At 37.5% G+C, this 15,249-nt stretch overlaps 1 protein-coding gene across 4 annotated transcripts in view; it reads left to right on the top strand.

Moving 5' to 3' along the window:
* Positions 1–200: 200 nt before the first annotated feature.
* AKT3 (AKT serine/threonine kinase 3) overlaps positions 201–15,249 on the top strand; it is a 375,054-nt gene continuing 360,005 nt past the window's right edge. For 3 of the 4 annotated variants that reach the window (XM_030935744.1, XM_030935745.1, XM_030935743.1), the window contains exons 1-2: positions 273–404; positions 11,345–11,502. In XM_030935744.1, coding sequence (XP_030791604.1) covers positions 11,457–11,502 — 46 coding nt within the window. In that variant the 5' untranslated portion in view covers positions 273–404; positions 11,345–11,456. Of the gene's footprint in view, positions 405–11,344; positions 11,503–15,249 lie in introns of all 4 variants that reach the window. The other variant, XM_030935741.1, reaches the window with a different exon arrangement.

Raw genomic sequence — 15,249 nt, 5'->3', positions numbered from 1 at the left:
ACCCGGCCCCCGCCCGAGCGGTGTTTTCTGGTGATGAATTTGTAGCCGATATCCGATTCCCATGTAGAGTCTCCGCCTCCTCCTCTCCCCGCCGCCGCCCTCTCTCCTCCCTCCCCCTCCCGCCGCCGCCGCCGCCGCCGCCGCCGCCTCCCGCTCCAGCTCCGCGGCCCGGCCCGGCCGGCTCCCTCCCTCCCTCCCCTGCAGCCCTTCGCTTGCCCTCCCGCCGGCCGCACCGGGCTCCAGGAGGCCAGAGGCTCTGTGGGGTGGGGGGAGGACAGGAGGGGAGGAGGAGGGAGGGGGGACCCCCGAGTCGCCCCCTCTCCTCCCCCCGCCCCCCCACGGCTCCATCCTCCGCCGCCGCCCGAGCAGCTGCGGGGCCGCCACCGCCGCCGCCGCCTTTGCAGGTAACAGCCACCGCCCCCCACCTCGCCCCCTCCCCGCCTGGCCTCCACTCCCTCCGGGCCCCGGGCCCCGGTCCTCCCTCCCTGCCTCCCTCAGGCGGGGGATGGCGGCGGGGTGGGGTGAGGCGGGGGCTTCTGGGTTGTCACCGCGCCGGGGGCGTGGGCGGGGGCTGGGTCACCGGAGGCTTCGGGCGTGGGTGTGGGTGTGGAGGCCGGGGGATGCCCAGCGCGGTTGACACCGACACCCCCAGCTTTCCGGGGGAAGGTGGGGGGCGGCGGTGCGCAGCGGGCCGGGGGAGGGGTGTTCCCGGCCTAGCGGTACCGTCTGTGTCTGGGCTGCCCCGGCTCGGCGCCTCCAGTCTCTGCGCAACTCTCGCTCCTTCCCCTCTCCCCTCCCCGCCCGGGCCGCGCGGCGTGGGGAGGGGGCGCCCGCCTGGACCAGGGGCGGCGGCGAGGTTATATAACGCGTGGAGCGCCGGTGTCAGTGTGTTTGGGTTGGGGGGAGGGAGCCGTCTGCCGCGCGCCCTGGCGCTGAGGCTGTCTGCGCGTGGGGTGGGGTGAAGGCGAGGATGCACAGGCGTCCCTGGGGTCTCCTTCCTTTCCCCACCCTTCCCCGCCACTGGCGCGCAGGAAAAGACGGCACCGGTGGGGTGGGGTGTGTGTGTGTGTGTGGGAGCTGGGTAACGTGCTTCTCTGTGTTTTTAATAGTAGTGGGGTTTTGATCCGCTTGGGAGTTGTGTGCTAAGAATAGAAATGTGCGGAAGATGCTGGGTTTGGCTGATCCAGTGATGCTGTCGCTGCTGGCGGCGGCGGCAGAGCTGGCTGCAAGTAAACAAACCAGCCTCTTCCTTGTCCACCTCCTCCGGCGCATCGGTCTGCATCAGCCATGATGCCGGTGGGGCCCTTCAGAGCCCAAAGTTGAAGTCTAGCTGGTTGCTGTGTTGACCCTGACGCCGAGGCGGGGTCGACCCTTGTTTGGGATTTCCCGGGAATCTGTAGTTAGCCTAGAGATAAAGAATCTCGTTGGGGCCAGGTTTTTCCAATACCGGTATTTACTGTTTATGTTCTGAAAGCAGAGGAAATGCTTACCCATAAGTCAAAGCTGGGATGCTCACATTTCTTCCATCAAAATAATGTTGTTATGAAAATAAAACCAACTCATTTCACCAGTGTGGCATTTTGGTTGAAAGCCTCGTAGTTTGCAATTGATGAAGTTTCCAAATAGAAAGTCAACAGTGAAACCTATGTATCTGTATTGGGTAATTTCTAGCTCTAATAAAATGTTCACACTTTGATTTTAGTTGAGGCTGAAGATATAATGGCTTTTTGTAGTTAATACATTGACAGTTGTCTCAAGTCAACAGTTTAGACGTGTTCCATATTTGGTAAAGCATGGTCGTATATATCTTTTAGTACTATAAATCACTAGGCAACCACTGGGTTTTGTCAGAGGTTGAAACTGACAAATAAGTGAAACTCATTGGTTTAGCTTGTATATTTACTTAGGAAACCGAAGGTGGAAGAGTCTAATAAAGATGGTGTAGGAAATGAAGACTAGTCTTCAGAACTCGAGTATCACTTGCAAAATATGTATAAACGAATACAAACATTCCAGGAGGTGGTTGTCTAAAATATGAAAATATTTTATAATTAAAATAGCAACTTACTACTAAATTACTAGTTTTCCAAGGTTTATGATTTAATGCACAATCACTTTTGCAAGATATATATCCGGACTGTAATTGTTTTCGTACATTATCTTGACTTGGAAAGTTTACCAAGGAGATTGTACTTGAAAGTTTACAGGGAGATAGTACTTGAAGATCTTTTTGTTTTCCTTACTGGGGTTGACCCCAATATCTCTGATTGGCTTGAGGTTCCAATTTTAAAGTGAGGGAGGACAAATATTACATGAATGAGACAATGTTGAAATTTAGATGAATGTAGGGTTTTAGTTTCCAGATGTGTGTTTGTATTGTGGATTTGCAGCATATTTTCTTAGCATTTTAAAAATAGTCCAAAGTAATCCTGCAAAAATTATGAAATTATTATTTGTATTCATTTGGTTTTCTTTCCATAATTATTACTTGAGTGAATTGTTTTCCAATTTAAAATTAATTTTTGGCTTGATAATCTTGACATTGACTCCAAGTTGTATATATCATAGTACTTTTAAGGTTCTGCTTTGGACTTTTTAAAAATTTTAAAGATGTAAAATATTTTAAATAAGATATTTAACAAACACTGGAGTGTGAACTGTGCTGGTTTAATTAAAAACTTTTAATATTTACATTTCATTCAGAAAATCGCTGTCAGAAGGAATTTGTTTTCAGAATCATTGCAAATCTAAATAAACGTGTTGATTAAACTTACTAGGGAACAAATGAACTTAGGGTAGAGTCTTGTGGAAAGGAAGGACTTATTTTTTAAACTGTAGCTTTTGATGTAAACATGTGAGAAATTTTCTCATAAAAATTCAGTGGAAATTTCCAGCTGTCTGGGTTTCTTTAAAATGAGGAACCTGTTTTACAAATTTATTTTGTGGAAGTTTAGCTTTTACTTAAACTTTGTGTATTTTCGTGAAAAGATAGCCATGCTTTTGTTACTACATCTTTTAGTTCAAGAATTTGTCCTTGGGAAGATAAGGCAATCACTGTTAACCACTGTTAATTGGATGTTTAGCATGATTTGATAGGAGCTTGTTTTTATAGTGTGATTAAGTTTTGAAGTGTTGAAAAATTTAAGACTATCTTAGATTTGAGCAACAAAATGCAAGAACTGCAAAACCATTTTCATTTTGTTTTGAGCAAATCAGTCTTGTAATCTGACTTGCATTTTTATTTTTAAGTTAATATGCATTAATAATACACACAATTTTTGTTAGAAGGTTTGTGTTCCTCCAGATTTCAGCGTCTGCGTCAGTATTTTAAATCCTGGTCACACAGCATACCTTCTTTTGGAAAGATAGTCCTGAATCTTCTGACAACAAATACTTTGTCCTGATCTTTTACATGTGATAGGATTAGATTCAGTTTAGAGTTATTGCTAACCAATGCCTGGTGAGCAGTTGCCATGTGCCAGGCACTGTGATATGTGCTTTACCTGTATTCATTTAATCTTTCAAACAACCCCTGCTACACTTTTGAAAGTGATTTTCACGTAAGAAAAACTTATTGTGGCATTCTAAAAATACCTGTTATTTAAACTTTCCTAATTCTGCAACACTTTTAGTATTTTTCTTGTTTGTATCTATTATTAGACTTAACAGTGACAATTCTAAATTTGCATAATTTGGTACAATAATTTCCATAGTATCAAGTTAATAAAGTGTATTGACTGGCCCATTAACATCCCCTTTCGTTTGTTTAAAATGCCAAATTAGATACCTCAAATGTTTACATACTTTATTATAGCATCATAGTCTTTCATCAAATTAGATGTAAACTCATTTTCTTTGCCAAGTAATCCTTGAATACTAATGGGTAGATAAAATTAATATATGCTTCTTGACTTGTTGATGTGTTTTTTTAGTTCTGTTTCTTTTCATTACCCTATCATCAACTACAGATATTTCTCATTTCTAAATATTATGAGGGGAAAGTAAAAAGATTTACTAGAAGAAAACACTAGAATTTCAAATGAGAATTCTTCTTCCCTATATTAGATAATTCCTATATATCTGGATGAATTTAAAAAATTTATAATTAGGGAGATTGCCAAGACAGATTTTAGGAGGATTTTACATGTATATTGGAATCTATATTAGATAAGAAAGCCTCTGACTATATTTGGGGGACTAAAAGATGGGAGGGGAAGGAGGATAGTATTTTTCCAATAATGGAGCTTAGCCCAAATTTTGTCTTAGTTGAAATGCTGTTTGAATGTTTTATCTTCTAATTATAAAACTTTTGAGGACATGAACTATGTATGTATAATCACGTCTTTCACTTATGATGCCATCTATATATGACGTAGATACTCCGCAGATTTTAACTTGCAGAGTCAGCTCTGGAAGAGCTATAAAGCTATTCCGAGTTCATCTAATGCTACACTTTTATTTTTATGGCTCAGGAAACTGAGGCACAGATAATTAAAGTGACCTTATACAGCATCACTCTGGGTGGGGCAGAGACCCAAGTTTCTTGGTCTTTCTGGTGCTCTTCCTAATGCACCATTGTGATGAACCTTGTTATAGGATTCCATACCTATTGATTAGCTCAGTTTAATCTGGGGGTAAATTCTGTCAAGCTGATTCTTGGTATTTAATGGACCACATATCAATTGCATTTTATATGTATGTATGGATTTAAAAAAATTTATAATTAGTCTCCCAAGACAAATTTTAAAATTGTTTTATATGTATATTAGAAAAATATGACCAACTGTGCAACCAAATTCTTTTTTTTTTTTTGAGACAGGTTCTCACTGTGCTGTGTCACCCAGGCACGGTCACCACTCAGCACAGCCTAGATTTCCTGGGTTCAGATGATCCTCCCACCTCAACCTCCTGAGTAGCTGGGACTGCAGGTGCTTGCCACCACTTCCAGCTAATTTTTGTATTTTTGGTAGAGATGGGGTTTTGCCATGTTGCCCAGGCTGGTTGTGAACTCCTGGGCTCAAGTGATCTGCCCACCTCAGCCTCCCAAAGTGCTAGGATTACAGACGTGTGCCACCATGCCTGGCCACCTGAAGTTCTTTTAGTGGCAGTCCCCAACCTGTTTGTGGTATTATAGATGCCTTCACATAGAGGCAGCCTCCACTTTACATGAGAAATGGAGGGAATAATTTATCAATAGCTTGTTCAGTGATTTAGGTGAAACAGGAATCTAATAAGCATTTTTCTATTAGTTTCAAATTAAAATATTAAGTATATCACGCAGTACAAGTTGCTTTTTTATTTTTAATAATCGTGTTGATTGAAATGGCACTCAGATGCCCTAAACAGGAGTAGGGAAACGGCCAGGAAAATGCTTCATGTTTTTGTAGAAATGTTTTAAAGTTAATAAAATCGATTTTTCAGAATTGGCAGTTTGGAAGAACTGATATGTTGTTTGAAAGTTGGAAATTTTGCCTATTCAGGTATTTTGCCATATTCTGAACCTCAGGGATATTATCTATAGAAAGAGCTTTAAGAAAATCCCACAAAGTGCTCTTTAGAAAAGATACCCAAAGTATATTGTTTATGTGGCTCACTTTCTGTATATGATATGTTTTTTTTTTTTTAACAGGATAACAACTCTGAAAATAGGGACAGACTGCCTTGGAATTATTTGAAGTACAGAGCAAATTACCTTGAATTTCCTTTACATTTCAGAATGTTTCTTGTCCCTCAGATCCTTCTAAAAGTTTGATATAGCCCTATGTATTTATTATGGTATATATTAGTTTCACTTACTTCTTGAAATCAGAAAATACCATAGAATTATATTGTGGTTACCCTTGACCATCATTTGTTTTTCAAGCTAGCAACATTCTGTTGTATTTGAACTTCAGATGTCCATTACTAATTCAGTTTGGCTGTCATACATAAATAATATTAAAAAATTGTAGGAAGCAAATATATTCCACATAGTATTAATTACAAAGAGTTTAGAGAAAGTTGTATTATTGAATTGTATTCTGGCTTTTAACTTAGAAATTCACTTATAGGAAATTATTAACCTATGAATTTTGTCCTTATTCGTAAAAAAAAGAGTTGGGAGCCTTTTAACTTTATGTAAACCTACTTTTAGTCTTCTGTTATTTCATTTGTGATGCCTTAGTTATATTTAATTTTTAATTTATTTAAAAATGTTTTGCTTTTTGGACTTTTGAAAAATCTGATACAGAAAAAATGTTCAGAACTATTTGCAAATATTAATTACATGTTTTTGAGAGTTCATATTGTGTTACTTGGTAGAAAACATAGCAAATTGATGGAAGACTTGCAGGTAGTCCCTCCTTTTATTTATTGCTAACTTGTTGTAACTAGGGGAAGTAATGTTATTGGTTGGTCACAGGTTCAAAATTGTGGCTGTAATAGCTACAGCACAGATTTGTTTTTTAGAGTCAAATGAATTGATATATGTGAAAGCTCTTTGATAAGTTACAAGTTTGGACAAGATTTTTAAAGAAACCAGTTAGTTTTTCTTACCAACCTGTAATAGTCCTTGTCATGGAGTAGACAATCAATACATAATTTATTGACTGAATAAGTATATGTATGTTACATATTTTTTTGAGTTAATATTTTCGAAAGATATTTGAAGAAATTTACTTTTTGCTTAAAATTGAATGGCTGGTAACTACAAGCAAAGGTGTCTTTTACAAATTCTTAAAAGTATCATTAAAAAAATATGCCATTCTTTCCCATTTTTCTTCCCATAATTGATCATTTTGGTTAGCTTAATGCTATAATATTTATCGATACATTGATAATATATCGATATGTATTTATAGTATTGGTGGTGGTTTTGTTTGAAGTTGAAACTTGATCTCAACAAAAATGGTGAAAAGCTATCAGGAAAAAAAGGATATGTTTATTGTGTTCTAGTCCTTGTAATTAATGGAGGTCTATAGGAAACATACCTTAAGGATAGGGCAGAGTATTATAATTTTAATTATAATTTATATATAGGTGCTTCTTTAATGTTTAAATTCAGTTTCATTTTTAAGATGGCTTAAGACCATTCTCTCTACTGATTTATATTTGTTTGCATAGCCTGTTCTTTGTTAGTTATCTAAGGCCGCATCTTCATCATTCATCCACTCATTCATTTATTCCGTATTTGCCAGCATTGGGTAAGTGCTAGGCAGTGTCAGATTGCTTTACTAAATTATAATGTGATTGAATGAAGTAAAATATGCAAAATGTTTTGTAAATTATAAAATGACATTCAAATGCTATTACTATTATCAAACTCTCAAGCAGTCAGTTCTGAATGAAGATACCTTTTGTGTAACTGTTTTAGGAGTAAAATCTAAATGGAATCTGTCAAGAATTTTGTGTGAAACTTTATAAGAATGGGAAAAATTAGCAATGAAATGTTTAATGCAATAAGCTTAAAAGAAAAATAAACCCAATTTTGTTATAGTTTGTTGGATGGAACACACTTGTAGAACAGTTAGGAATATAGAAGGAGGTGAACTTTTGTCTGCCCTAGGAAACACGACAAAGTTCCAGCTTGTCTTGTGGATTAGTGTTTTTAGTTAATATGGAATACTGAATGGGACAGTGTATATGCTGTTGTGCAGGAGTGTTGCCGCTATAGGAAAATTAAAGAACATGGTTTGCTGCTTACTAGTCAATAGAACTGTTTATTTCTAACTTACCATAATTCCAGAGTAGTGTACCTGTGACATCTTTTAAGTTATTTTCAAAGAATGTATCATTTTAGCCAGTAAAGACCCAGGGACAATTTTTAAAGCTGAAAATTATGGGTAATATTTGATAATAGTTTTAAGTGAAAATGGGTAAAGCCATTCTATAATGTATGCTTGGGTTCACTGCCTCTGATGAAGATTATAAATTCTGTCCTGTTGATTTAACATACATTTTCACAGTTTAATCTTATACATATGAGCACTGATAAAAACATTTATCTGAAACACTAATTTTTAGAAACAGTTTCGTTACAAAACAAAATTCATAGATTTTTGGGTTGGTCTGGATATTTCAGTGTCCTGTTTAATACTGAAGAAGTAATGTGAGTGGAAAGAGCATGTGCCTGATTGTCTGGTCCTGGTTGGCCATTTGGTGACTGTTTCATTTTGGGCAAGTTACTTCATCTGTCTTGGTCTCTGTTTCTTCAACTATAAAATGAGGGTCGCTCCAGCTTTAACATTCTGATAATAAAATGTTCACTTCGAAATACAGAATCAATTCTGTAAATTTTTTTTAGTGTTCTTTAAAAAGATACCATAATACAAGCCATTTTGATAGGAAATTATGTATTTTATATATGTTTATTGGCTATATATTATTTTTTGTTATTACTAATTATTACCCTGATCTCTCTCTCATTTCCACTCTAAGAATAGTAAGATCTGAATTGTTTTTTACTCATATGATATAGTTGTATAGTAAAAAACCAGGAATGGCCTTAATAGATGTTGAGCCCCTTGCTACAAGTATTACCAAAGAGAAGGGCTACAGTGCAGCTCTTCTAGAGATATCATGCACCAGTGTCTGCTGGCATTTGACTTATAATTCTTTATGCAGTGTAAGTAGTTAACCCTTTCAGTTATGTAGCTCTATATTATGTAGGCAGTTGGCCATGTTGGATTCTTTAGGATGTTACATCACATTAAAATGATGTTTAGATTCTTTATTGAAGGTTTTTTGGCTTTTTTTTTTAACGTGTGTGGTGAAATAAGTCTTATTATGTGGCCATTTCCTATGACAGTAATAAATTTAGGCTTTGCTGAGATAAAGTTATACATATTGCTTTTAGAACCTTTAATATGCCAATAGTGACGTTTCAAGAGAATATGATTTGTGGAATTTCCCACTTACTAGCCCACAGGATTTCTCTTTTTCATCTTTATTTTCATTATTTTTCTAGAATTTCTCTAATTTAGTATTCTGTCAAACAAATGTATTTTGGGAAAATACTGCCATATTCTAATATCCCCCCCCCCCTTTTTTTTTTAAAGAGACAGGGTCTTGCTCTATTGCCCAGGCTGGAGTGTGGTGGTGCAGTCATAGCTCACTGCAGCCTTAAACTTCTGGGCTCAAGTGATTTCTCCCACCTCAGCCTCCCCAGCAGCGGGGACTGCAGGTGTGTGCCTTGATGCCCAGCTCATTTTAAATTTTTCTTTTTTTTTTTTTTGTATGGACATAGTCTCACTTTGTTGCCCAGGTTTGCCTTGAACTCCTGGACGTAAGTAATCCTCCTGCCTTGGCCTCCCAAAGTGCTGGGATTACAAGCTAATATCCCTTTTTGACTCTCTACAGCAACAGACTCATGGTGATTTTGAGGAGTCTCAGCCTTACCTATAGGTTCTGCCTGTGACCTCATAATACGTGAGGCCGGTGGTCTTGCTTTCAGCTACATAGCTTTTGTCAGTTTATTTAGTCAGGCTATATAGAGAATGTTTAGTCTTGATTCCTGACTGCTAAATGGTTAGGCTCCACACTTAATTTGCATTGAAGAAAGACCTGTAATCTAATTTAGCACTAGATTGGGAGTCTAACACTGAACTGAACTGCTGTATATCATTTATCACAACCCAAGTTGAGAGAGTATGTTTGTGTAGTCCATCTATCCATTTTTCTAGTTATCTAAAATTTGTGCATATGATTCTTGACCACATAACACTGGTGTACCTGGACCACATTTTTTGGTCCCCTTTGGTGCAAATGGATTTACTAATGTTACGTTGGCATTTTCCTTTTTAGTTTGAGAGCGACAATAAGCAGTGACCCTGTAAAACTCATTGGTGTATATGGGAGGATGTTTTTGAGGACTTTCCTGCATACATCTTATGAAGAAGACCTGTGGGATAAATTTGATTTTTGTCCCAGGAAAAGTTGTATTTCTTCTGAGGAACTTTTTCCTTTTTTAAAAACATTTGTGTAGCGTGGACAATATAGGGGGACCCTATCTCTACAAAAATTTTTTAAAAAAATTAGCCAGGCATGGTGATGCCTGCCTGTAGTTCAGCTACTCAGGAGGCTGAGGTGGGAGGATTGCTGGAGCCCCAGTGGAGGCTGCAGTGAGCTATGATTGTGCCACTGTACTCTAGCCTGGATGATGGGGGGAAATCCCATCTCAAAAAAATTTTTTTTTGGATACTGTAAATAGGAAAACCTGTTGTATTATTTGCATTGTCTTCCCAAGAACTCCATGCCAGATTTGTGACTTATCTTTCCCCAATATGTATGCCTTTACTCTGACTTCTTTTTATCTTAAGGCAATGTAGTTTTGGAATGCAGGCTCCGGAGTCAGATAGCCTGGTTTCAGATCTTGGCTCCACAATTACTAGGTGTGTTGAAATGGAGCAAGTTGCTTTATCTGTGTGAGCCTCAGTTTCCTTATCTGTGAAATGGAGTTAATAGTATCATCATAAGGTTATCAAGATCACATAAGAGTAATAGATGTAAGCACCTGTAATGGTTCTTGGCACATCTTGAATACTCAGTATTTTTTTCTACTTTCATATTCCCTTTGTTTCACTTTACTTTATAAGTACATAGTATGAAATCAATTATTTTTTAATCTCCCTAAAATATTTCTTGGAACAGGCAGAGTAAGAATACATAAATGATGATTGAGCATTTTGTATCAATTAAAGTATTCACGACCAGGTGTGGTGGCTCACGCCTGTAATACCAGCATTTTGGGAGGCTGAGGTGGGTGGATCATGAGGTCAGGAGTTTGAGACTAGCCTGGCCAATATGGTGAAACCCCATTTCTACTAAAAATACAAAAATTAGCCAGGTGTTGTGGCACACACCTATAGTCCCAGCTGCTTAGGAGGCTGAGGCAGAAGAATCGCTTGAACCTGGGAGGTGGAGGTTGCAGTGAGCAGATATTGTGCCACTGCACTCCAGCCTGGGACAGAGTAAGACTCCGTTTCAAAAAAAAAAAAAAAAAAAAACAACAACAAGAAGTATTCACAATTAGGGCTATTAACTTTTATTCTCTTCCCTCTTTACCCCAAATACACATCACCAAACAAATTTTCTATATTATTTGGGTAGGCGTGACTGGTTTTCTTAAGACTTTTGTTGCACCCTCGTAGGTTAAAAGTTTCACTATCATTTGAAATTGGTCACAAGACTAGGGAAGTGCATTCATTATAGAACTATTTAACAAATAAGTTCCCCAGTTTGAAGAGCTAGACTTTTATGTGAGGTCAGGCCAGTTGAAGACATTTACAAAGAATTAGTTGTTTGTTATTGCTCTGTGAGTTGCAAGAATGGAAAAAAAAGAAATTCTTTCTTCAATACTTCCTTCCAGGCTGAGTCATCACTAGAGAGTGGGAAGGGCAGCAGCAGCAGAGAATCCAAACCCTAAAGCTGATATCACAAAGTACCATTTCTCCAAGTTGGGGGCTCAGAGGGGAGTCATCATGAGCGATGTTACCATTGTGAAAGAAGGTTGGGTTCAGAAGAGGGGTAAGTGCTCCATAAACCAAAAATACTACGGTTGGTAAGAGTGCTAGCAGTGAGTGACGTCTTAGAAGTTGATCTTTTTTCTGATGCTGTTAACCTATGACATGCTATGTCTAGTAAGAGAGAAATGATATGTTTAACATGTGTGTTAGGAATTTGCTTGTTATTAAGGGATTTCTTTGTAATTCTTGATTTTGAACATTTATAATCTAGTTAAGTTAGGTTTGAGTTTCTGGTATGTTGTGTGTATGCATGTTACAGAAGGTATTGTATTTTTCTGTGGTGTCTACAGGTTCTATAATCTGGAGAGATACCTTTAGAATCATTTAATATATGTAAAAGTACTATCCTGTATGCATTTAATCACATGTAAATAAGAGAATTAAGCCAGTTTGAATGGCTGTATGGGAGTGGCTTAAAGTAGAAAAGGGGAAAGGATTCACCCACAAATTCATGGATTAATCCCATAAATTAGGTAAGTAAAGTCCTGACGTAAGAGGCCAAACGAGGACAAGGATTTTGTGTGTGTGTATGTTTATGTTTAATTTCATATTTTTATTTTTCATTATCTAGGTTTAGTATACCTTGTTTACTCCTACTTTAGATAAATAACTTAAGCACATTATTATTTTTTATTATTAAAGGAAGAACCCTTCTATGTAAAGCTTGGTTTATCATCTGTGAGATCACCTGCTTATGTGGTCAATGTATTTATTAGAAATTTAGAGTTTACATTAGTTGCTAGGCAACTACTGTTTACCCACATGGCCAAGTTGAGTAGGATGAGGACTGTTCCATTCTCAGAACTTTTTAGTTCCTGTATATCTACTGCATGGTTAAAAGTTCCCTCCTAAATATTGATTTTAATATTCTTTGATGGTCTGTAGTAAATACCTATGCTGAAAAGCTGTTGTCATAGTTAAATGTGATTATGAATTATTTTTTAAATGAACCTTATTGAGTTGTAACTTCTGTAATAAAATTAAGCAATGTAAAGTTATAATTTGATGAGTTTTGCCGGATATATACAGTAGTGTAACAAACACTCTGATCGTGATATAGTGGTTATTTTCATTACCCCAAGAAGTTCTTTGTTCTCCCTTTGCAGCCCAGTCCTCATCCCTTAACCCTGGCAACTACTTTATCTGCTGTTACTATAATTGCTTTTCTAGAATTTCATATAAATGGACTCATGCAATACATAGTTATTTTGTGGCTGATTTCTTTTACATAGCATAATACTTTTAATATTCATCCATGTCTTGTATATCATTAGTTTTTTTTTTATGGTTGAGTAGTAGTTATGGTCTGGATATATCACAGTTTATCTGTTAATCACTTGTGGACATTTGGGCTGCTTCTAGCTTTTGGTTAGTATGAATAGAGTCTGGACATTTGAGTTCATGTCTTTGTGTACTGTGTTTTCATTTATCTTGGGTAATAACCTAGGAATGATATTGCTGGGTCATATGGTAAGTGTATTTTTAACTTTATAAGAAGTATATGTTTAACAAACTGCCCAGCTGTTTTCCGATGTGCCTGACCATTTGTATTGTCAAGTGTAATTTCTTTCAATGTCATTCTCCTGTTATAAATTAGGAAAGCATTTTCAGATTTTAGTGCTCTGTAAAGGCTTTTCTGGTTTACTTTTTAATCATATTTATATTATTTTCCTACCTTTTTTGGAGGGGGATGGCAAATCACTTGAACCTTTTTGAGTTTTACTTATCTCTAAAATCTGCTTTCACAAGATTGTTTTGAGGGTTAAATGAGATAATGGATGTGGATGTATTCTGACAGTTCTAACAGTGTAAGCTGTTGCTATCTCCACATGTTTATCAAGGATTTAGGATGATTCTTGAGTCTCTTTAATTAATTATATCTTTGAAATACCATAATAGAAAGTATTTAGTCCATGGATTATGGAAAAAAAATGAATAAGAATTTCCCATCATTTTTCCTGTAGTAATCAGGAAAAGGGGTTCTAATAATGTGTATGTGTTTATTTTGAGATGAATAGTCGCATAAACATAAGAATTTGATTAATACACAAAGGTATAAAATGAAAAATAAAAATCTACTTCCTATCTGTTCTACCTCCTTTGTCAGAGATAATAATTTTAGAATGATTTTTTCCTATTTTTAATCTTACCATTATGCCAATTTTTAATATAGTAAACTTTAACCTTCAGTAACCTAATATCTCCCCATTGTGAAAAATAGAAGGATTTAACTTTTAATACTGATTCTACCATCTTCCTTTTATTTATTTTTTGGTCGCCTTTATGATTAAACTTACAGCTGTTTGACAGTTAACTTTAGAGTGTTCAGACATTGTCTCTAAACTTGTCACTTCATAATTTGTAAAAAAAAAAATTAGCTTTCCTCCTTATCTTTCTGTTGAATTCCTCACATTCCCTTTCTGGTTTGTCAACTATAACATTTGTTTTATATGTCAAGATTTATAAGTTATACTTGCTGATTCTGAAAAGCAGTTAAAATATTACATTATATAAATAATACGGTTAAACAAAGTGGTATGATGAGATTCTTAGAGAGCAAATGGATTTATTTTATTTTATTTTACTTTAAGTTCTGGGATACATGTGCAGAATGTGCAGGTTTACCACATAGGTATACATGTGCCATTTGCTGCACCTATCAACCTATCACCTAGGTTTTCAGCCCCCCATGCATTAGGTATTTGTCCTAATGCGCTCCCTTACCTTGCCCCCCACCCCCGACAGGCCCTGGTGTGTGATGTTCCCCTCCTTGTGTCCATGTGTTCTCATTGGAGAACAAATGAATTTCTTACACTCTTTTTGTACTCCAGAGCTGCCATACTTTAATTTGGTTTCTAGTTTGGACTGTGGCTATTTTTCCTGGATTTTCTTTATTTTTATTTTATTTTTTTTGAGACAGAGTCTCGTTTTGTCGCCCAGGCTGGAATGCAGTGGGGTGATCTCGGCTCACTGCAAACTCCACCTCCTGGGTTCAAGTGATTCTCCTGCCTCAGCCTCCCAAGTAGCTGGGATTACAGGCACCTGCCACCATGCCTGGCTCATTTTTTGTATTTTCAGTAGAGACGAGGTTTCACTGAGTTAGCCAGGATGGTCTCGATTTCCTGACCTCGTGATCTGCCTGCCTTGGCCTCCCAAAGTGCTGGGATTACAGGCGTGAGCCACTGCACCAGGTCCTTTTTCTGTATTTTCTGTGTTTTTTGTTTTTTTTTTTTTAAGATGGAGTCTTGCTGTGTCACCCAGGCTGGAGTGCATTGGTGCAATCTCAGCTCACATCCTGTATTTTCTAATTGCCACATTTGCCTTCTGTTGGTAGAAGAGTTCATGCCTTCATTATGTCACCTGGTTGTCCAGCTTTTTAATTGTTCTGTTTGTTGAAATTCTAGTATGAAGTTACTTCTTTTTGGATATGATGCTCATCTAACATCATGCTATTTGATTTAATTCTTGGACAAATTCTATACTTTCTTAGATCTTACATCTTTCCATTTTCGATTTGTTTTACCATTCTCTAGAGTACTTCCTGAAGTAACTTTTTCGGGAGGAGTGTGTGTGGGTGCTTGTCAATATAATGTTTGAAAATGTCTTTTTCACTTTCACACCTGATACATACATTGGCTGGATACAGAATTCAAGTTTAAAATAATTCTTTAGAATTTTGAAGGTTGCATTCATTCTGCTCCCTTTTAGTAATCAGTTTTACTGATAAGGGATTTGATGCTAATATGAA

This window comes from Rhinopithecus roxellana, chromosome 8, assembly GCF_007565055.1.
Source record: "Rhinopithecus roxellana isolate Shanxi Qingling chromosome 8, ASM756505v1, whole genome shotgun sequence".
Taxonomy (NCBI): Eukaryota; Metazoa; Chordata; class Mammalia; order Primates; family Cercopithecidae; genus Rhinopithecus; species Rhinopithecus roxellana.
Note: the sequence above shows the minus strand (reverse complement) of the source record. Positions and strands in the feature narration are given on the sequence as shown.